Source organism: Esox lucius, chromosome 23 (assembly GCF_011004845.1).
Source record: "Esox lucius isolate fEsoLuc1 chromosome 23, fEsoLuc1.pri, whole genome shotgun sequence".
NCBI lineage: Eukaryota > Metazoa > Chordata > Actinopteri > Esociformes > Esocidae > Esox > Esox lucius.
In genome coordinates, this window is record NC_047591.1 from 5,107,586 (window position 1) to 5,130,896 (window position 23,311).

General features: G+C 43.8%; 1 protein-coding gene across 12 annotated transcripts in view; it reads left to right on the forward strand.

Annotated features, from left to right (window-relative positions):
- dock4b (dedicator of cytokinesis 4b) overlaps positions 1 to 23,311 on the forward strand; it is a 109,994-nt gene that overhangs the window by 37,891 nt on the left and 48,792 nt on the right. For 8 of the 12 annotated variants that reach the window (XM_010896501.4, XM_010896508.4, XM_010896505.4 and 5 more), the window contains exons 5-13: positions 1,372 to 1,492; positions 2,243 to 2,391; positions 2,753 to 2,837; positions 6,590 to 6,741; positions 12,559 to 12,640; positions 12,780 to 12,840; positions 13,102 to 13,234; positions 14,125 to 14,213; positions 19,027 to 19,152. In XM_010896501.4, coding sequence (XP_010894803.2) covers positions 1,372 to 1,492; positions 2,243 to 2,391; positions 2,753 to 2,837; positions 6,590 to 6,741; positions 12,559 to 12,640; positions 12,780 to 12,840; positions 13,102 to 13,234; positions 14,125 to 14,213; positions 19,027 to 19,152 — 998 coding nt within the window. The remainder of the gene's footprint in view (positions 1 to 1,371; positions 1,493 to 2,242; positions 2,392 to 2,752; positions 2,838 to 6,589; positions 6,742 to 12,558; positions 12,641 to 12,779; positions 12,841 to 13,101; positions 13,235 to 14,124; positions 14,214 to 19,026; positions 19,153 to 23,311) is intronic. The other 4 variants (XM_010896502.4, XM_010896506.4, XM_010896511.5 and 1 more) reach the window with 1 other exon arrangement.

Genomic DNA, 23,311 nt, shown 5'->3' on the forward strand with positions numbered 1-23,311 from the left:
GCTGCTTGCCTATTGTCCTGTAGCCCATCCCAGCCTTGTGCATGTCTCCAATTTTATCCTTAATGTCCTTACACAGCTCTCTGGTCTTGGCCATTGTGGAGAGGTTGAAGTCTGTTTGATTGTGTGGACAGGTGTCTTTTATACAGGTAACGAGTTCAAACAGGTACAGTTAATACAGGTAATTAGTGGAGAACAGGAGGGCTTCTAAAAAGAAAAACTAACAGGTCTGTGAGAGCTGGAATTCTTACTGGTTGGTAGGTGATCAAATACTTATGTCATGCAATAAAATGCAAATTAATTATTTTAAAATCATACAATGTGATTTTCTGGATTTCTTTTTTTTTGATTCAGTCACTCACAGTTGTAAAATGACAGACCTCTACATGCTTTTTAAGTAGTAAAACCTGCAAAATCAGCAGTGTATCAAATACTTGTTCTCCCCACTGTACACCAAACTAAATTATAAATGCAACACTCTTGTTTTTGCCCCCATTTATCATGAGCTGAACTCAAAGATCTAAGACTTTCTCTATGTACACAAAAGGCCTATGTCTCTCAAATATTGTTCACAAATCTGTCTAAATCTGTGTTAGTGAGCACTTCCCCTTTGCAGAAATAATTCATCCAGCTCACAATTGTGGCATGTCAAGATGCTGGTTAGACAGCATGATTATTGCACATGTGTACCTTAGGCTGGCCACAAAAAAAGGCCACTAATTTATGTAATATTTGCAAAAGCCCTAGTGGTAGTCTATAAGCTAATTTCACAAAGATTGTGAAAAGTTCATGACTAATTTAAATAAAAAACATTTGTTGGATTATTGGTGTTTAAATGTAGGCTATTATATGGCAGTTTAGAACATATGTTCGGTAGCTGTTCTATATGGCTGGATTTCTGGAATGTTTCCAGCCATATTGGCAGTGATAAAAAAGGCTAATGTAAACTCTGATATAGCTCCTAGCAACATTGTTATTTTGCGTACTAGAAACAGTCAGTTTGATATTCAGTTTCAGTTGTTTATTTAGGTTTAGATGTTCAGTCCAACAGTTAAACTGTTTTTAATAATGTAAAAGATTGTGGGGGGATGGTATCGGCCGATTAATCGCCTATCAGCTTTTTCCTCCGCCAAACCTTCTTTATTTTATCGGCCTTTAAAAAGTCCACTATCAGTCGACCTCTATAAGGAATGTACGAGGTCACTACTGTGACTTTGGCGAAGAGAGCCTGCTTAATGACTTGAATGGAAATGTACGCGCTTGCAACCGTAGGGAGTCGGCTGAATGAGTCTAATGTAAATGTTTAAAGCCTGGGTCGGGTGTGTGAACGGCAGTAACTAGACTCTCCCGTCTTTCCTCCGCTCTGATCCACAGGCAGTTTGAGACGGTAATCCCCATGGAGGACTCGGTCATCACAGAGATGACATCCACCCTGAGAGACTGGGGCGCCATGTGGAAACGGCTCTACGTGGTAAAGAGCGCTCAACACACGCATGTAGGAGCGCGCAGGAATACGCACGGGCATGCATGAATTTCCACATACACACGCATGTGCAGACACACACACACGCATGAGTAAACCCTACCTCCAGTAGGAAGATGAATATGACTGAATCTTTGACGAATGCTTTTTAACAAGTGAAGAATATAGTTTGGCTCAGCCGTGGAGGCACTTCATATTCATTAGTCACATTGATTTTGTTTGTGTGTGTGATCAGTTATCAGCGCAGACAATTAAATACAAGTTGAATTAGGTTAGACAGAGAATCTTCATTTGCGATGCATCATTTCTCATGCGAGGCTGACAGTCGGAACTCTGCGATTTCTCTGTTCTTTCTGCTCACCCTCTCCCTTCCCCACTCCTACTCTCACTCTCTCCCACTCCTGCTCTCCCTCTCTCACTCTCCTACTCTCACTCTCCCCCTCTCCTACTCTCCTACTCTCACTCTCTCTCCCCCACTCCTACTCTCCCTTTCTCACTCTCTCTCCCCCACTCCTACTTTCACTCTCTCCCTCTCTTACTCTCACTCCCCCTTTCCTACTCTCCCTTTCCCACTCTCCCCCTCTCCTACTCTCCCTCTCTCACTCCCCCACTCCTACTCTCCTTCTCTCACTCTCTACCTCTCACTCTCCCCCTCTCCTACTCTCCCTCTCTCACGCTCTCCGTCTCCTGCTCTCCGTCTCTCCCCCCCTCCTACTCTCCCTCTCTCCCTCCCCCTCTCCTACTCTCCCTCTCTCGCTGCAGAAGAATGAGGGAGATCTGTTTCATCGGTTGTGGCATGTAATGAATGAGATCCTAGACCTTAGAAGACAGGTTCTAGTCGGTCACCTCACCAACGACCGTATGAGAGATGTCAAACACCACATCACTGCTCGGCTGGACTGGGGCAACGAGTAAGTGGTGACAGACCTCACCCCCTCCCTCAACACACACATGGACACACAGTTTTGGTCTTCTCTCCATCTTTGAATGAAAACCTCCTATCCTGGCACTTACGGCATAAGTTCCCTTTAAAAATAGACAGACGCGCGCACACGCAAACACATACATTCTTTAGTCTGTCAACAGGATGAACGGAATGATACCGCAGACAACCCTCTCTCTTAAGCCTTTTGAACATGCCATGGAGTAAGACAGTCTTTCCATGACAGACTGAGAAGGGGTCCTCACTGTGACACACATCAGTCTTTCGGTTCTGTCAAGAGTGTCCCCTCTGAATGGTTCGTTGTACTCAGTCGTGTGTGTGTGTTCCAGACAGCTATGTTTGGACCTGGTACCTCGGAGGGAGTTCAGCATGGTGGATCCAGATGAGATCAGTGTCACAGAACTCTTCAAACTTGTAAGTTTTGTTCCCCTGTACCAAGAACATTCTCACGACTGCTGTTTGCTGCATTTGTGTGAAGTTGCAGGACATTTTATTTTTTGTAATAAATAAGGAGAGGAACATTTTCAGTCAGAGGACATGCCATTGGCTACTACCTTGCCCCTGAATGAGCATCAAGGGAAAATACAGAATCCATTACCACAGACATACACACACACACACACACGCACGCACAGTATTAGTCACATAGCCCTTGTGTCTTCTGAGTGTGTGCCAGTATTCCTTTGCAATTTGGGGGGTGGAGGGGTGGGGGGGGGCACATTTTCTATCTGCAAGGTAGAGAGAAGGTGCATTAGTCGCCCTTTGTCTCTCCCTTCATCAGTCTCGTCCCCAGGCTGCACTTCCCCCATCACTTGGCCCGTAACCATGGCAACCGCATCCCTCGCCGGATGCTCAAATCCCGACGCAAACACAGCTTTTCTTTTAGCACAGAGCATAAATGAGGCACTTAATCCTTTTTGCCAAACAAAAAAGTGTAGGGGGTTAAGAAAAAGGGGAATTTTGAGAGTAATGAAAGCCTGTAATTCACCTCCATTACAGAGTGTAAGAACCGGAAAATGACAGTAATTCCCTGCTAACTGAAAGGGACGATACAAAAGGGGGGGAATGAGACAATTACTCTTACACCGCCATGGACGAGGAACAACGCCGCCGTCATTAAACGGAGAGGCCGTTTAATTTCTTGGTAATGTTTGTTGACAGGCGCTGTGCTATTAGTGCCTGTGCGCATTATGTAGCTTGTTTAGTCGAGGCGTTACGTAGCTTCATTAGATGGCAAATGTGCTTGGGTCAGTAGGAACCTGGTTTGTGCGAAGGGTCGCTAGATAAGACGTCTTCTCTCTGAGTCATATTGATTTATTTGCGGTGAAATGGTGCAAAGGGCCTTGAGATTAGTCAAGTCTACATCCACCAAACCCTGCCACTAACTGAGACTTAATTGAGTTTGAGAGAAATGAACTAGGCTCTGTGCTACTCCATCTGTGTTGCTTGCTTTTTTGGGTTTGGGCTGGGTCTCTGTACAACTACTAAACGGTTTAAAAATATTAAAAAATAATTAACGCACAAGGGGACTTGATAAAGGGTGAATGCATTAAATGGTTTGTCTAGTTCGAGTACTGTATGTATAAAGGGAAAGGAAATATGCATTGTGATTTTGTTTTTGTTTTTTCCTATTGTAAAGAGGATATTGTTAAGTTATGGTAAATACTTGGATTGGAAAGCCAGGTTGACCAGGTTGTTTGTTGCCCTACCTCCTTGTTTTTGTTTGTACTCGCATAATAAAAACTATTAAAAAAAAAAGATAAAGGGTGAATGTACCTAGCTGTTCTTAGCCATGACCGAATGCAGAGAGCTTGGACACAGCCTTTAGACTTGGTATTTTGGCCAAATGCTACACATCCAGGTGGTGCCTTATTGCTATTGGAATGTAACAGAATTTGAACAGTATTAAGTAAAAAATTCTGACATCAAAACTGTAAACCCATCTGATAACGTTTGTTTGGATTGCCTAATATGTCAATTTAATATACGAATGGCTAATATGTGTTACTTAAGATACACTTTGAAAGACTAATAAATAAATCCAATATTATTCGCCACACTGTTATCCAGTTCAGGTCTACCTGGGTCAACACTCCACTCTCACATGGGCTTAAATAGTAGGTTCAAATCCCGATACCATCCAGAGAAATTATGCATTAATGTCTGTAAATCTAGTTGTATATATGTGGCGTGTACATGGCTAAATTATACAAGACAGAAGACAGAAACATACCACAACTTAGTTCCTCGGCTGTTAATGTACTGTATAATTGAGGCAGAGAAAAAAAAAAGACCTGCTAATGAAATTCCATCAGTTCTCACAAACTGTAAGCTTATTTATTCCAGATGAAGCTGAACAAGGAGCTTAACCCTGTTACGCGAGTCGCAGAGAACAAAGTGTCAACGCCTGGCTGCTGCCCTCCTCTCCTTCATCCCTCTCTTCTCTCTCTGCTCCACCTCTATCTGTCCTCTCTGAAGGAAAAGTTCAAATATTTGCAGTGCAGGCATTGGCCGGGACGGTTTCAGCCATCTGGTGTGGTGTGCGTGCGTGTGAGTTGAGAGAGTTTTAAGGTGGATTGAGTCCTTGCTCAAAGCTTATTTAACACGCGCTTTTACAATAAAAATATTTTATTTTGTACCCCTTTTTAAACTTTCACCAGTTTCGTCATATGAAATTTTATACATCCGAAAATGAGAACGAACCGAATGGATTTGGAAAAGTTCAATGTCACACTAAGCTTTCCTCCAAGGCATTCTGATTGGCTCCACGCTGCTCATCCAACCGGGACGTAGCACTGTTCCAGGCGTGCTCCCTCACCTGGCCGCGTTGCAGGCTCGGGAGCCTCCTCGAAGGGTTGCTAGGGCACGTTGAGACTGGGAAAACCCCAGCTTACGACGCCGGACAATTTGCGATGCTCATGAGCTTTACCAGCCACTTGTCAATTTGAACCTAGACTTTTGTGGTCTGTTAGTGCCACAACATAGCACCTTAGAGCGCTGTGCTACTTGGAAGTGCTAGGTCCTTTTCAGATGGTGACCAAGGAGCATGAGAACTGCCTTTTCTGTACTTAATAGTGACTTGGTCTGTAATAACAAAACTACTAATCACCCTTCACTCTCTGCCCAGCTGACTGACATAAAGGGGATATTTGAATGAACTGCTTTTTTTATCCCAGGAGAGAAGTACAGATTTTTTTTTTCTTTGCCAGTCAGGGGTTTCGAGATATTCTAGCCACTAGGCTACCTGGTGCTCCATATATAGCAAATTTAAACTGGTTGAATCACATATTATTATTGTGCTTAGGAGTGCGTCAACGCTTGATTCTCTGGGTGCACTGTCAATGCACGTTTGTTTCTTAGTTAATAAAAGAGATGTAATGGCCTTGAAGCAGCCTGTTATGTCACATTCTTTCAGCCAAGGCTTGTGTGTGTGTGGGCGTTCGTGTTTTGTGACTGATCGTGTATTTTAGACAGCGCATTAACTGAAACAAATTAGATTTGGGCGACTATTAAGAAAGCGTGCAGTGAAAAAGCAGCCTCTAGAACCTAATAGAATACTTAACACATTTATGCGAAAATGTGCCAAGCTTTTCCCTTGATTCACTTGGGGTATTGGTGCGAAAGGTAGAAAATGCTGCATATACCGTATTTGAAGTAATTCAAAGTTCCCTCTCCACTTTACCTGCTGTACTCATGTAACTACAAACAGCTTACCTTTACTAAAATCTAATGGAACTGAAGGTGAATTGGCTGGACATGTTAAAGGTCAAAGATAATAAGTGTCTATTTTAACAGAGCTGGGTCCTCTTCAATATGTTTAAGTCACGTCCAGTTCCTTTTTCATGCAGGTCAAAGCTGAATTAAGTCTGTTCATTTCAAAAGCAATAGCAATACCGTCTTCTTTAGGAAAACCCTGTAGGGTAATAAAGCCGAAATGTGCTTGGCCTAGCTGACAGCCATTTTGACATCCCATTTGACACACTAGTCCTGACATCCCTTCTTCTAATTGAAAAACATTTTACAAGAGCTTAGTGACCGTCATGTTTCTGAAAGTTGACCTTGTGTTTGTGTCAGATTATGTCCTCTGAGGTCCTATGTGTGAACTTGCAGATGGACTTGGGTTCATTTATGACGAAGACAATTAACTTGTGTAAAAACTTCTTCAGATGGAGCACCGACACCGCAAGAAGGAGACCCCGGTCCCGGCCAGCACACACCACCTCTTCGTCCACATGAAAAGTCTGATGAGCTTCAGCCTGGGAGAGGAACTCGAGGTGTTCTTCCACATCTACGACAGTAGGGAGAACAGACCGCTCAGGTAAACGAAACGTGACATCCTCTTCTCGTATCCACCGTGGAATTCTTACTTAAACTTAGCGTACCCGACGTGCGTTCAACTTATGCCTTTGAAGTGATTTGCTCTGGGTTTTGTGCCACTCAGTTGCCAAAGCAAAGTAAATCTCGGCACTACTATCGTGGGTATCGTTCCGCCCACATGTGCCATGCATGAAGGCATCGCCTGAGTCACTTTGGGAACAAACGCCTGATAAACAGCACACATTATTATGCTGGATGCTGTGTTGATTTTAGAGTCTGAGTTCAGATTGTCTATTCAACTATTTACACCAGCTAGCAGCTGCTCCAGATTGAATTGCCCAGAAGGATGAACACAGTTTTGTTATGTGCCCCCACCCCTTTTCTACTGCATTATACATTTCTATAGAGAGGATGCTGTTGTATGTATGTGTGTGATGATACCTGGAGGGAACTCATTATGTTGTTGGGCTGCAACTCCCTTTGGTTATGTCTGCAGCAATCTGTCATGGTATAGATTACTGTAATTAATGTTTACAATGAAGTCAGGAGGGTCTAATGTTGTTTAATTGTCCTCTGACACAGTGGTGAGGATCTTTAAGACTCATCTCTTGTGGACAAACTACATTAACATAAACGGCACCATAGAAATGTATTGAAAAGCGGTTTGTGGGGCACAACAAGCTGCACTTGCTCAGGTGCCTTGGGCTAATCCTGAATATGCAGGTGTTAGCAACTTTTCGGAAGAGGAGTGGAGATTCGGTCCATTGACTTGATGCCAATCTTGTATTTTAACAAATATGGACCTAGAACCTGATCAGTTACACAATACTTACGTTCTGGGTTAACCAAGATTTCTTTGCCCTTAACAATAAATTGGACATAATTTGCCCTGTGCTGGTGTCTACCAACAAGTGTGTCACACATTTTTCTGTCGACCTCTGTTGAGACACTAATCCTCTTGGACTGTGGTTCTAAGGTCTTGGACAGTAAATGCTTGTGTCCTAGTTTTAATGGGCAAGACCATGTTTCTATCATCGGGCTATGATCACAAGCTTGGCTCAAACCCAGTCTCTCTTGGACGAGGGGGTCATGGTTGGGCGTAATTATGATGGAGGCACATGAGTGACTAACTACAGGTGAAGGAATACCAAACGTGCAATTGGATGAATACACACATGAACACACACACACTCCACACATGTTTGTCTGAGCCATTGTCATTTGGTTCCACCGAAGAGGTGAGTGCCAAGAGTCAAAGGGCAGACATCTCATTCCAACTCTCAAAATAATGTACTCAACAAAATGCAGCTTTAAAAGGCTATGTGAAACAGCTTCCTAGTGATAGAAACTAATAATTGGATAAATGGTTTGTGGTTTAGTGTTTAATAAAATAAACTATAGTTTTTCTGCAGAATATCTTGTCATCCAACATTTTTTCCGCCCCCACACAAAGCCTTACCTTGGCTATGAGTTAGTCTTTAAACTTTTTCCTGTGATTTTCTGTGAGTGGCTAGCTTAGTGTTTCTCAAACTCGAGTCTAATGCAGGTTGGTCTGTGGCAAATAACTAAAAAATGTGACTGATTGCATTGACACTTCCTTCGTGGAGCCCGAGCTGCTCGTGTACCCACGGGCGACTATTTCGCGTTTGGCTCATACAGAGTGCTTTCTATTTCACTCCTACGAATTTGACTCGGTTTGGCCTCTTAGCCATCATGACCACTTAACTTAACAGTAGGACTCTCATGAACTGGTAGCTGTTTTCTATGTGCCTCTATTACAACCACTATCTATACTGGACGCATTAATAATTTGGGTACCCACTTTAAAAAAAAATTGTGTGTCATATAGAGGTGCTTATTAACATTTAGAGTAGCCTAATGTGTGGAACATATGTTCACAAGTGCTCCAATATGTCTTAGAACAGAGAATAAAGTTGCTTGAATCATAACAATGTATTAGGGTAGTAAAGATTATTTTGTACATGAGTGATCCCATAAGGAAGAATGTTGTGATTTGCTGGTACTTAGGCAACAGTTTTAGAAACTCTGGGTTAGCTAATTTCACACGAGAGAGCAGCTATTTTTACCGTCCCTGTACAAGGCTGTGTTTAGAGTGTGTTGTCTGCTTTATTGTAGAATATGCAGTGGGAAATATGGCGCACGGTGCACATTCTGAATACAGAACACAATATTTTTACCTGCGTCAAGTGCCAGCGGGAGTCACTTTCAAGTGTTTTAAATGTTTTGTCTTGGCTCTTTCGACTCTCTTTAACTCCCCGATTTGGAGTCTGTTATAATAAAGGTAATTTTAGTTCGCTTTCCCAGCTAGCACTTTGCCAAGAAAGGATAATTAGCTCCGATCGTATTATCATCATTTTAGCTCCTACCGGCACTCACTCTCTTTTGCTCTGTCATTTCTATACCTTTTAAAAAGCCTGCAACCAAGTACATTGGTCTGGCAATTCATCTGTCTCTTTAAGAGCTTTCATCCAGAAGGAATTATACTTAGAATTATGTATACCGGACCTGTAGCTCAGGTGCATTCACAGAATGAGTCTGAATGACCATATCAGTTGTTATTCTCACCCGGGTTGATGGGTTTCTGCCTCTCTAAGCCCAGAGGTTTCAGATACAACTTGGCCTCCAGCCATGTTCATAGAAATCAATGTCTCTATGCATGTGTCTGTTTCCCGTATTAGCTAATTCATGAACACCGCTCCCCCCCTATTTATATCTGGCTGTGGTGTGGAGCTATTTTGTTCCCTGTTTATTGTTCTTTAGTTGACTGGGAGTTTGAGCCTTTGCTTGCCCGTCTAGATTTTTTTTCCCCAGGCTTATCTTCCGTTGTCTTGGTGGAGAAACGATGCCATGCGGGAGACTCTGTTTAATGGCTTCTGTCCAAGGCTGTTTCCTCTGTCTGGCTGACAGCCAGGTAATTAGTCCCCACGGTGTGGTGTTGGTGCCGGGTATGACTGGGGCCAGATGGGTGGTCCGTGGGGCCGACCTGCTCTTTCTCAGCTGCGGCTTAAGGACAGAGAGAGCACGACAGCAACGCCGGCCCAGCGGCAGCCCCTGTTAGAGTCAGACATGGCAGCTGTGTTGTATTTAATAACCTCAACACAGACACACGCGCACACACACTCAGACATACACTCACAAACGAACAAAGCGCACATCCACGCTCACTCACAAAGGCCGGCAAGCACACTCACCCTCATACATATATTAGAAACACCTTTAATCGCAAACAAGCGCCGTCACACACATACACACAGGCGCCTCTATAAGCACAAATCCCCTCACAAGTGTGAAGGAAACTGACAATCCATCCACCCATCCTTTGACAGGAATCATTCTCTGTCGCTGTTCGTCTGTCAACAGTCATTCAAGCCTGGATGGAATAGAAACAAATTGGTTTCCGCGCTCTAGTCAGTTTTAACCAGACTAGGCATGGATGGATGAGAGGCAATGTCTAGCTGCTGTGTACACACCCACCTATTGTTCGATCAGCCAGGTAAACAGCCTAGAGTCCTAATGATAGAACAACCAGATGGGGAAAAGCGGAGACTGAATTTATTTGTCTTCTACTGACATCGCATGGTATGCCTGGAACCGGGCACGGGTTAGATGCGCCTTTGGAGCCATATGCCATTGTTGTTTCAGTCTCTGAGTTCAGATGGCGCATCTTAATCTGAGCCAGTTTCTCATGGCTGAAGAATAATCCTTCAGCGACAGAGAATGTCCTGTGGACTGTCATTAATTTACATTTGTTGGTAAATTTTTCAGTCTGGCTTATGTCTGATGTTTTCTTAGAGGAAGTTAAAAACTTTAGCAGTCTTTTGTGAATAATGAATGGGCTAACGTTGACAGTTCCTGCTGTGCAAAAAGATTCCTTCAATAACAGGATGTTGATATGTTGATACCGCATCTGTAACACTTGATTTAGAGAAACTCGGTGGCACGGCTTTCTTAAGCTTTTCAGTGTGTTCCTATGTGCCAGTTGCAGGCTCAGATTGGCAGATGTAATTGCTGGGTGTTTCTAAATGCTTGTGTTTCAGGCTCCTAACAACGCAGTAAAAACAGACAATCAACAATAGCAGCAGATGAATTAAAATCAAGAGAATAAGAAGCAAAATATAATTTCATGCCAAAAATGATACACGAGTCAAGACAGAATATGTAAGGAGAGCAGAAATATTTGTTGGTCTACGTTGAGGGCCGTGGGTACAAATCTAACTGTGTAAAAAAAAAAACAGATGCACTGAATGACAGCTGGTGGTTTGCTGAGTATATCAGAAGTTTACATGTGGAGACCATCATACTACAGGAAGTCGTAAACCCCATGTCTCCAGACCTATTTTTTTCTGTCTGCTCAGCGGTTCCTCGCCGACAGACAGTCAGCGCGGTTAATTCCGCCAGTCTTCGGCACACACCGGGATGAGCCTGGCCCATGCTTGTGTCCGCAAGGCCTGCTAATGCAGTCGTTGATACCGGGTGGGAAACCAAACTCTCCGAACTCCCCCACTGGGGCTGCTGAGAGGGACTGGGCCATTCATCTTATGGAAATTAACCCAGTGATAGGGAGCAATAAGGTCCAACCAGGGACTGCTGGTGGTGTGGCACCGACCGGTCAGAAGCTTGGTTTGGGGCTGTGTGTGGCGGGGGGGGGGGGGGGGGGGGGGGGGCATGCACCAGCCCTGTAGTAATGGAAGGATGAGATTTCAACAATGTGATGTTAATTGGATGTTGAAGTGCACGTGTGAGAGCGCAGCACAGCGACTATGAGTGAGTGTGCGCGCCTACCATGCCTAATGCATAGGAATCTGCTCTCTGTCTCACGGCTGGATCACAGCGGCTGTAGCGAGGCTCGACTTGGCTCACTGTTCCGGCATTACAAGGCTAACTCTGCTTATCTGAGGGCTGTGAAAGTCACCTAACGGGATTAGCTGGCTGTTGGCAGTGGGAGGGACAAGCACAGCGGGGGGTTGTGGCGGAGACAGGGACTGTCCTCTATGCCCTCTCAGCTTTGTAATGCCACGGTGGCATATTCTGTTCAAATGAAACTGGTACATAAAACAATAAGGCAATAGAGCTTTTACTGTAAATAAATAAGTTATCATTTTAACATTGCTATGTGTTTCTAGGTAGCAAGAAGTCAGAAGTGTTTCATTTATTAAATATTCCATTTGCCATTGAATGGCTTTTCTCCTATTTGTTATAAATGATTCTCCTTATTTCTCTGCTATACTATAAAATTATTGACAGCCAAAATTGCAGTTTATCCCCAATGTTTTTGCTAAGCGCTGACTTCAGAACATTCTTATCTACTCTTACACACTTTCAGTTTGTCAACAGCTCTTTGTGGGTATCTCTCTGGGAGAACTCACCAAATTCCCTCTATGAATATTTCATCGTCTTTGGTAGAAACACGCGTAGCTTCCTTGTGTTATCGGTTATGGAATGAAGTGTTTTTCACTGTTGCTTGCTGTCGCGTCATGTGTCCCTGACGTTAATGATTCAAGTGCAGGAAATCCTTTCTATTCTCCCATTTTACCTTGTGTTCTTACTCTTGGAGGACTCTTGTGCACTAATGAACTACATCTGCTTGTACTTCAGTTCGCCCTGAGTGAACCTATCTAATTGTTATGTAAACACCATTACAACACATCACATCTACTTGTAATCTGGTTAGTACCACATTGGAAAACCCCCCTCCCCTGTTGTTTGCCGTCATGCCCAATGTGGTTTTTATTTGATTTATGACATGGGGGGAACTGATTGAACTCTCTTACTCCTCTCCCATCTTCTTTCCTCCCAGCGAACGGTTCTTTGTGAGGCTGAATAAGAATGGAGTGCCCAAGTCGCCCGAGAAGACGGAGAGGCAGTGCACCCTCTTTGTAGTGAGTACTGAACTTATCCGGTGTCTTCCGTGCCCTCCAGAGGAATACGGATAGAAGTGGCCTTTTGTCTGTTATTGGTAGCTGGACACTGCAGTAACATAGCCCTTTCGTTAAATCTGCATGTTTTTCCTCTCTTCAGGATTTGGGGAGCAGTGATCTCCGGAAAGACGTCTACATCGTGGTTCACATAATTAGAATCGGTGAGATTCCAACAAGTTTCATCTTCAGTGCTTACTCTCATCACAGATTATCATAGAACTCTAGTTGATAATTACAGTACGGTTGTCACACTACAATAAACATAATATGGTAACGAACGAACACGTCTAACGTTGTAGTCATTTAACACATTACCCGGGGCGACAAAACCCAGATCTATCTGGGATTGAAACCAGCAACCTTTTGGCTGATACAGACACAGTAGATGTTGATTGTGTGGTCTTTGCTGTCATTGTTTGCAGGGCGCATGGGCGCCGGGGAGAAGAAGAACCTCTGCAGCGTCCAGTACAGGCGGCCATTTGGCTGCGCCGTAGTCAGCATCGCGGACCTCCTCACGGCGGACTCCAAAGACGACCACCTGTTGAAGGTTTACGCGTGAGTGGTCTCCTTATTGACCTTTGAATCTCACTTGCCAGTCTCGGCTCCCAGCGCGTTTCAGTGTGCTTTCATAGACAATGAACTAGAGGTGATTGGAATTACATGGGCTAAACTTGCAGAAAAGTAAGCAGAGAGGCAGGTACATTGTTTCGCGTTCGCACTGGACCGATTCTGGTGCAATGAAATGTGTTGACCAGTTTCCACACACACCCCCCCAACACGGGAACTGTTGAAGCACATCTACACGGAAGCCCAGGAGGGATAGAAATAGCAGTTTTTGACACAGTAATAGTATGACCTACATAGGTGCTGAAATGGTTGCCTGGGTACCGAAACTTGCTACGCCGGCCAAATGCTGCACCATGTCCAAGGATGTTCATCTTCATTTCGATGATGATTCTGGAGACTGGATCTGATCACCTCTGAGATTATGTAAAAACTCATTTTAACCAGCTTTATTGGCCATGGAAACAAATGGATTGGGCCTAAACCAAAACACAGCTTGGTGAAGTGTTAGAAAGGAAAGTAAAAGGTAGAGTCAAAGGTTGTTGGCCGGATTCAAATTGGATTCGAACCCACGTCGCAGCAGTACATGGGCACCAGAGGCAGCAGCTTAGGTCACTGGACCACCCTGGGACACCGCCTTCCTCATTTCGATGTCACCACGAACTGTATTCACGAAAGCAAACGTCCCAGCAAAATATGGTGTAATCTGGCAAAATAATTCCATCTGAGTCATCAGACTGTGCATATACTGAAGGACCGTAGGCCTTTACCTCAGTGTTGCCCTGGAATGAGCCTTGAAATTGCTGAATGCGAATGAGCTGATGTTGTGGCGCTGACCAGAATCAAACGTGACCGACCTCTCTCTTCACCCCTTGTCTCAGATGTAACACGGAAAGCGAGTGGCACCAAATCCATGAGAGCATCATCAGGAAGATCAGCTCCAGATACAACCTGGCCGGTTCCAACACAGGTAATACGCCGACCAGCGATTAGCGAATATGTTGCACCTATGAAAATCCCTATCCACTGAACACGAGTCTGCTTCTTTGTAGCAGGGTTTTAATGGAAAGCCGAGTTTAATGGGAAGCCGATTAGCTCTCCGCTGCATGGGGTTCTCCTGTAACTGGGGGTTCTACCTCTTCGCTATGCGGGAGTGTAGTGAGCCTATGTGGCTCAATATGCGTCAAACTGATATAAATAGCAATCCCCTGTTTGTGAAATAAACTGTTGGCAGTTTGCCCTACAATCAGTTTGTGGATATGTGGAGAACTTTGGGCTCTGGCTGCGAGAAATGGCTTAAACAAATTGGATGGGAGGTAGGTGGATAGAAAACAGCTGGATGTATGCATGGATGTTTAATGATATAGGCCTTAATGGTAGCGTGTGTGTGTGTGTGTGTGTGTGTGTGTGTGTGTGTGTGCATGAGTACATCTGGCTAATTTCAATAACTTCATTGTTGTATAGCTTGTTTACAACACAGATGATTAGCAGCTAACTGGTCTTGATTCTCTTGACATATGAAACAGAGGAAATACTTGGAAGGATTATTGGATTTGGATCTTCATAAACCGAGCCAGAGCCAGTTACTATTTCTGCCTCCTCACCTCACCAGACCAGCAGCAATTGCACTAGGTCGAGGCTTGGGAATATTGATTTATCGGGGGGGGGGGGGGGCAACACAGTAATTACGATGACTGACACAAAGTCTTTTAGCATACTGCGCTTTCCACTGCCTCCGAGTGCTAATAAGAATAACTGTAGCTAGAAATATCCAGCAACAGTGCCAGCTGAAAATCCCAAATGAAAAATTGGCTTTGGAATAAATGAAGATGCGGTTTTCTCAGTTGAATTTTGAGACGAAGTGAGAAACTGGAATTAATTCTCAGATAAAATTAAGCTGAGAAATATGGTTGTACTGTAGGATTTTTTTTTTGTCAGAGATAAAAAGATTAGTCAATTGTTTACTGCCTTTTCTCTGTCTCAATTTTGTTAAATGAATCACTGCTATGAGATAATTCTTATACCAGATAAATACTGTAGTATTATTCAGTAGTCCGTAATGTTGTTGTTGAGGATATCAAAGGGAAAATGCAGTCACAATTTTTCTAAATCCTTCTCAGGTAATTGTTAATGTTTTCAAAGGTTGCAGAAGAACATAGGAGGATTTGAACTACACAGGAGTGAAGTTCTAAACTGGTTGATGTGGACCAGAGTTTTGTTTTTGTCCCTGTAGTTTGCCGTATTTAGATATCAGACAGTTGATAAAAGCAATGTTGTATGCTTCAGCACTTTACAAGATGGTACACTTCACATGGCTCTGTTTTAGTCTAGTTCACCTAGCCCTAAAGTGCATCTCTATTAGTACGTGAGATATCTATTGTAGTAAGAGTTACAGTAATGGGTCTTTCAGAGGTTGAGGTCATTATCGCAGGTGTGATACTGCTAGGTTTGTTCGTCTGTGTGTCTCAGTAATGCAGCTTTCAAAACATGTCCAAAATTATACAATTTGAATTCAGTGTTTTCAGGAGAACCCGGACAGCTGACAGATATGAGCTCTATAGTCAGAAACTCAGGCAACACAGCACAGTCGGACTTTCAACCCCAAACCTTAGGGCTGAAGCACCGAAATACTGTTTTTCATCCTCTCTTGCTACACCATAAAATAAAAATTACAGCTTTTTGAGTACGGCACAGTTGTACTTGCATGTAAAACAGCATAACATGCCTAGAAATAATATAGTAGTTATTGTGATTGTGAAGCACTTTTCATTATCGAAGAATAATCTCACAAAGCGTAGTAAACAAAGTAAATACACGCATGCATTTATTAATACTAAAAGATTATGCAACATGTACAGTATATTGGGATTAAAGGGATGGGTAGGCCCCAACAGAAACATGCTTCTCAAGACCTGCTTTGAAAATCACTACAGTCTGAACAGCCTGGACAGAAGCCTATAAGACAGTGAACATCAGCCTGGACAGAAGTGGTCGGGATATGCTTATTTGACTGTCTCAGGATCCTTGCAGCTCTGTTTTGAATGCGCTCTAGTTCATTCATTCAATATGCTGGCTGGCCCCCAATTACCGCATTCCCGTAATAACAAGCCACATTACTTTTCACCTGAATTTTACTGAAAAAGAACACTTGTTTCACCACGAACCCGATGTATTTAAATACATCCGCCATTCCTGCTGGATGTGAAAGCCATTTGTAGGGAAGACATGTTAGGCCTAATAGCTGATTTTATTTCCTGTTGTGAAAAGGCAGACGTGTTGATGTATGCAATTCAGAGGGTTAAGTCACGTTTCCTACTGCGAAGTAGTCTATCTACCCCCTCCATTTCAGAATAAGCTCTGGCGCCTCACAATTTCTGAAGTATTGCAGTTTCTTTCATACACTTCATTTCAGGCATTTTTTTGTGCTGTATATGACTGAGACATTAGGGAAAGTGCGCTGTATATGACCGAGACATTAGGGAAAGTGCGCTGTATATGACCGAGACATTAGGGAAAGTGCGCTGTATATGACCGAGACATTAGGGAAAGTGCGCTGTATATGACCGAGACATTAGGGAAAGTGCGCTGTATATGACCGAGACATTAGGGAAAGTGCGCTGTATATGACCGAGACATTAGGGAAAGTACGCTGTATATGACCGAGACATTAGGGAAAGTGCGCTGTATATGACCGAGACATTAGGGAAAGTGCGCTGTATATGACCGAGACATTAGGGAAAGTGCGCTGTATATGACCGAGACATTAGGGAAAGTGCGCTGTATATGACCGAGACATTAGGGAAAGTGCGCTGTATATGACCGAGACATTAGGGAAAGTGCGCTGTATATGACCGAGACATTAGGGAAAGTGCGCTGTATATGACCGAGACATTAGGGAAAGTGCGCTGTATATGACCGAGACATTAGGGAAAGTGCGCTGTATATGACCGAGACATTAGGGAAAGTGCGCTGTATATGACCGAGACATTAGGGAAAGTGTGCTGTATATAACTGAGACATTAGGGAAAGTGTACTGTATATGACAGAGACATTAGGGAAAATGCACCGGTGCCAGCTGCTTAGCCTGCTGGACCTCCCGTACTGCAATGTTGGGGCTAGGTTGGTGCTGAATGTTCAGATAAACAGTGTAGCATCTGCAGCCAGCTGATTTTACCCACACTCCCTCCTTTCCTAAGACCCTATCCTTACAGATCATCGATGCGGGAGACGGTGGAATACCTTGCATAATTGAAGGCCTTAAATTCATTAGTCTGGTTGTCAAGGGAACAATTTAAGATGAAGAGGCGAGTGCAGTGATGTGCTACTTGGTTAAGCTCGCTGTGTTAAGCTTCTGACTTCCAGCCGCAACCAACCACAGATCTGGCTCCCAGCCACTAAGGCTTGTATTAGCTAGCTGGTAACCAACTAACGGGGAGAAATGACTGAAGCAGAGGAAAGTGGGGATGATATTGGTCTGAATAATCATAGATGGAGGAAGACTGAGAGAATACTGAGGGAAGTATCAGAGGGAGGAAGAGAGGGTGGCAATGAGGGGAATTCATCAGGGGGAACATGTCAGTCGAAGTGACAGCGTGCCAAGCTGCAGAAACAACAGTTGAAGGGAAAAAGACTGCGGTGTCGATGTTCTTTGTTGTCCTTTCACGTGTCAGTGGTCACTTTTACAGGGTATGTGCCTGATTTAACAAAACACAATGCCTCAACAACAACGTAACAATAGAGTAAATACAAAAATCACAAACATAATCATAGTTAGAGCGACAATGAGAGACGTTGTTTTCTGATAGACCAAAAATGTAAATGTGGTGTAAATAAAGATAAGGATGGTGTTGTCTTTTGAGCAGAAGAATCATCTGTTTTTCTGCTTCCAGTTTTCTCTGTGCCCGTTGTGTAAGTCTCTGAAAAGCCAGTGGGGAGGGCAGACAGGAGAGTATGTGCAAGTGGTGGCAGGCAGACTGGCAGTCCTGGGTACTCTGCGTCACTGGCTTGAATAGTAATGAAGCCGAGCTCTCCTAATTGTGGCCCGGGAGTGGCTGCGAAGGCTGTGCTTTTGCTATGGGCTTAATCCACATGAAAGGGCAAAGCTGACATGCTCCGAGCACTGTGAAATCTCTCCACAAATGCAGGGTTTCTCTTTCATTCCTGATCAAGCCTTGACTGTATGTCATGTAAAAACACAACGTTACTGTGAAAGGATTTCAGTGTTGTTACAGAACCGCCGCCTCTGCTTTCCTGTGGTTAAAGCAGTGACAGGTAATCTGTTTGAAAGGTGTGTGCGCGGGTGTTTGTGTGTGTGTGTATGCGCGCGTGTGTGTTTACGGTGTGGGTATTGTAATGTGCGACAGTGTAAGTATTGGGACACAGCAGTGTCGTTTCTCCTTTTGCCAGGCGTGTTGCCAAATGTGTCAGGGTCTCAATTAAGGAACACAGCGAAAAGTGACTTGAAATGTTCCTGCATGACACAATCAATGGCCAGGTCGAGCAAACGTAAAATCCACTCCTCTAACAGGAGCAATATTCCTCAACTCAGGTGATTTCCACGTGGGATATGGAACCATATGAAAAGCGTTAAAGATAGAAGCAGGTCTTTTTATCCTCATTCCTCATATCCAGTGTTCCTGGTAAAACATTATCTACGGTATAAAATGAAGGGGACCAACCACTGCTTTTTCTTTATTCTAAAATAAAATACACCCTGGTCTGACTTACGTTTCGTGTGTGCACGCTTGTGACCTCATATTTTGTTGTGTTTGTTGTGTTGTCAGGTTTGGCAGTTTCCCTTCAGTTGCTGCATGGGGACATCGAACAGCTAAGGAGGGAGTACATGGTGCTCTTCACCAGAGGTGTTTCCATCACAAAGAAACTGGGCTTCTCTGACATCATCATGCCAGGTATGGAACCAGCCACGCGATGGACCTCTGCATTGGCCAGTCAGTAAATACTCGTTAAGTAAAACAACTGTAGGGGAATCGTTGCCTTCTGTCATTTAGCTATGGTAAATCTTAGAGTTTAGATTTCACAAAACAGTTAGATGATGATGTCGTTCTTTACTGAGTTGCCAAAATGTCATACCCTCCATAGTCAGGTTCCAGTAAAGTATTTGTATTAGTTTAAAAAAAGATGCTGAAGTTGCTAAACAAAGCTCACCATTTCCAAATTCAAAGTCTATTTTAACGTATTGCTTTTTTTGAAGGCCACCCATTGTTTCACCCAAGCATGTAACAAGAACAAAGTCATGAAAATGTGATTGTGTTATTTGGAGTAAACCACACCTCCATGAACACAACCAACATACATATGTAGTACCAATGGCATTATCTCACATATACAGCATACACTCACCTAAAGGATTATTAGGAACAACTGTTCAATTTCTCATTAATGCAATTATCTTATCAACCAATCACATGGCAGTTGCTTCAATGCATTTAGGGGTGTGGTCCTGGTCAAGACAATCTCCTGAACTCCAAACTGAATGTCAGAATGGGAATGAAAGGTGATTTAAGCAATTTTGAGCGTTGCATGGTTGTTGGTGCCAGACGGGCCGGTCTGAGTATTTCACAATCTGCTCAGTTACTGGGATTTTCTCGCACAACCATTTCTAGGGTTTACGAAGAATGGTGTGAAAAGGGAAAAACATCCAGTATGCGGCAGTCCTGTGGGCGAAAATGCCTTGTTGATGCTAGAGGTCAGAGGAGAATGGGCCGACTGATTCAAGCTGATAGAAGAGCAACTTTGACTGAAATAACCACTCGTTACAACCGAGGTATGCAGCAAAGCATTTGTGAAGCCACAACACGCGCAACCTTGAGGCGGATGGGCTACAACAGCAGAAGACCCCACCGGGTACCACTCATCTTCACTACAAATAGGAAAAAGAGGCTACAATTTGCAAAAGCTCACCAAAATGAGACAGTTGAAGACTGGAAGAATGTTGCCTGGTCTGATGAGTCTCGATTTCTGTTGAGACATTCAGATGGTAGAGTCAGAATTTGGCGTAAACAGAATGAGAACATGGATCCATCATGCCTTGTTACTACTGTGCAGGCTGGTGGTGCTGGTGTAATGGTGTGGGGGATGTTTTCTTGGCACAATTCAGGCCCCTTAGTGCCAATTGGGCATTGTTTAAATACCAAGGCCTACCTGAGCATTGTTTCTGACCATGTCCATCCCTTTATGACCACCATGTACCCATCCTCTGATGGCTACTTCCAGCAGGATAATGCACCATGTCACAAAGCTCAAATCATTTAAAATTGGTTTCTTGAACATGACAATGAGTTCACTGTACTGAAATGCCCCCCACAGTCACCAGATCTCAACCCAATAGAGCATCTTTGGGATGTGGTGGAACGGGAGCTTCGTGCCCTGGATGTGCATCCCACAAATCTCCATCAACTGCAAGATGCTATCCTATCAATATGGGCCAACATTTCTAAAGAATGCTTTCAGCACCTTGTTGAATCAATGCCACGTAGAATTAAGGCAGTTCTGAAGGCGAAAGGGGGTCAAACACAGTATTAGTATGGCGTTCCTAATAATCCTTTAGGTGAGTGTATATTTCTTAGACTAGAATTGTTGAGTCCAAAGCACTCTTCAAAGGCAGCAAGGGAGGTGTAACAAGGCTAATTCGTTAGTCACTTGCAAAACAATCCAAAAGCCATTCTATGAATGAAGCAAAAAGCCATGCTTACTTTAATACTCTAATAAATAAACCAGTAAAGAGGACGCATTACGTATTTGTCCTCTGGTCTTTCCTTGTCTCCGGTAGTTAGCGGTTTCTATTTTTTCTCTCTGGGAGAATTCCCTGGTACGTTACCTGTGCCCTGGGGTGTCGGGTTAATAGTGTGTATATGATGCTTCAGGGAGAGTACCGTTGTCAGGCCTTGGCTCTCTCTCCACGGCTCTGGAGTCTGGCAGGCTTGTCTCTTAAGAGAGAGAAAGAAAACAAACGAGGAAAGCAGAGTGAGAAGGAGAAGAAAGTGACCGAAAAAGACTGATAGACTGGCCTAGAGAGAGAACGAGAGATTGTTACTCAGACAGGTCTCTGCGTTCCCATGAATCTACTTCCGTATCCCCATTTCCCGTTCGCGGATGAGGAAATGCTGCCTGTCTGTGTTTGTTTGAATGTGTGAGCTTATGTGAGCACGTCTCTGCAGGCTGTGTGTGTGCGCTGAAGTGTGCGACAGTGTCTGCGGTTATGGGTTGTTTTTGTGTATGCCTCTCTGGGTTACCATGGTGTGCTTCATTAGCCTGTTTAGGTGGACCTTGACCCTGTCCGCTCTTTTAGATAGAAATGTGGAAAGTTATTTTCGCGCTGCGCACGCACACATTCTGTGGCTAGCCATTCTCCGGTTGAAGCGGATGCGGAGCTGTCTACTCTTGCGCAGATGTTGCCTTGCTACATTGCGCTACTTCCCAAAAAAAACCTATTTATAAAACCATACCACTAAAACACTGCTATTTCCTGGCCAACACAGCCCTTCTAATTTCTTCACTAGTCAAAGGCTGCCCCAAGTGTGCCCGTTCCTGTAATTATTCTCCCCTACAAGGCTGTTTTCAATAAAGGCAACTACTACTCTTTAATGTCCAGTATATAAAGGGATATGACAAAATAAGATACTAGCCAGGTCCCGTTGCCTTTTATTTGGGCTGAAAGTGGTTAGAAGAAATGTCAGTGACTTTTTGAACAAGGTGATGATTGTTGTGTCACCTTTGGCAGGAGCTTCTATGACGAAGTCGGCTGACGTTTCGTGTTTCACCGAAACGGTGCTTCCATTAATACCAAAATATGGAATTTCTTGTGGAAGAATGCAGTCGTGTCCCTGCGGTAGACTCCCTGATACTTGTAGAATCCGTGCCAAGGCTCGTTAAAACTTTTCCGGGTGCTTGTGATGGCTCCACACCCTTTCAATTTGTCAGATGCCTGTATACTTAATATCTTCAACAGTTTTCCCTGGTATACATGGTTCACTTAACTATGTAGAGCTCCTTATCAATCAGGTATAAACACATTTTCCACGCAGCGCTAACATTCCTCGCCGGCTGCGATAGGCCAGTTATCTGCATACAGCTGCAGTGTGCTCGTATTTCCCGCTAGCTGACGATGTACGTGGCGATGTAATTCCTCTTATCTGCCAAAGTAAATGAAGAGTGGATTGGTTTAACTGTCACGCCCTGTGTCCCGGGGGACCGGGGACGATGAGTTGATGGCGCAGCACCTTAGCTTGTTATCTCAGGACCGCAGCCTCTGTGTCTGTGTGTGCGGGGGATAGGTTGGCATAGGTTATACAGAATGTTGAGGTTTAGACATTGCTGGTTAGGCTTTAGGGCTTGGCATATAGGTCAGATTATCTAGGTTATGGTTAAGTTAATATAATGGTTAGATTTTAGGTTATGGGGTGGGGAATGTGGATTCTGCATTTGGTTTAGGGCTCCACAAAGTCACTACAAGGACAGAAAAACAAGTGGGTGTGCTTGTATGTGAGAGGTAAGTGTACATAACCACACAGAGTTTGTCACCCGCCTGAATCATACCACAGGAAGTGCTGCTGTTTTTTACGTTACAGGAGCGTAGCCATAAGATCTTAGTATGACTGTCGGTCCGTCTTGCTTCATCAGCCAAGTGCCACCCACATCAGTCCGAAAGTGCAGACTGAGGTGAATACCAAGCTGTTGGGAGGGAACACAATCCTTTTTTCCTTCACATATGAAATGTCCTTTTTAGCCAAAAGGGCATGCAGGGAGGGTGCCTCATGACAGATTTACAGGATCTTTGGCCAGCCTTTGGGACAATGTTGTTTTGCGGCTTGCAGAATGTCCAAACTGTCAGCCGTGTGTCATTCCTTTTTATTCCAGTGTCCTTCACCGTCCTGAGAAGGTCATCCTATCCTTGCAAATAGTGTGAAATGTCAGTGTCTCAATTTCATCTTTCCTGACAGTGCCTTTCGAAAGCATTCAGAACCTTTCACCTTTTCTGCATTTTCTTCTGTTATATTTTGCTATTGTTCATCCAAATGTACAGAAATTAAATGTCATATTGCAGATTTA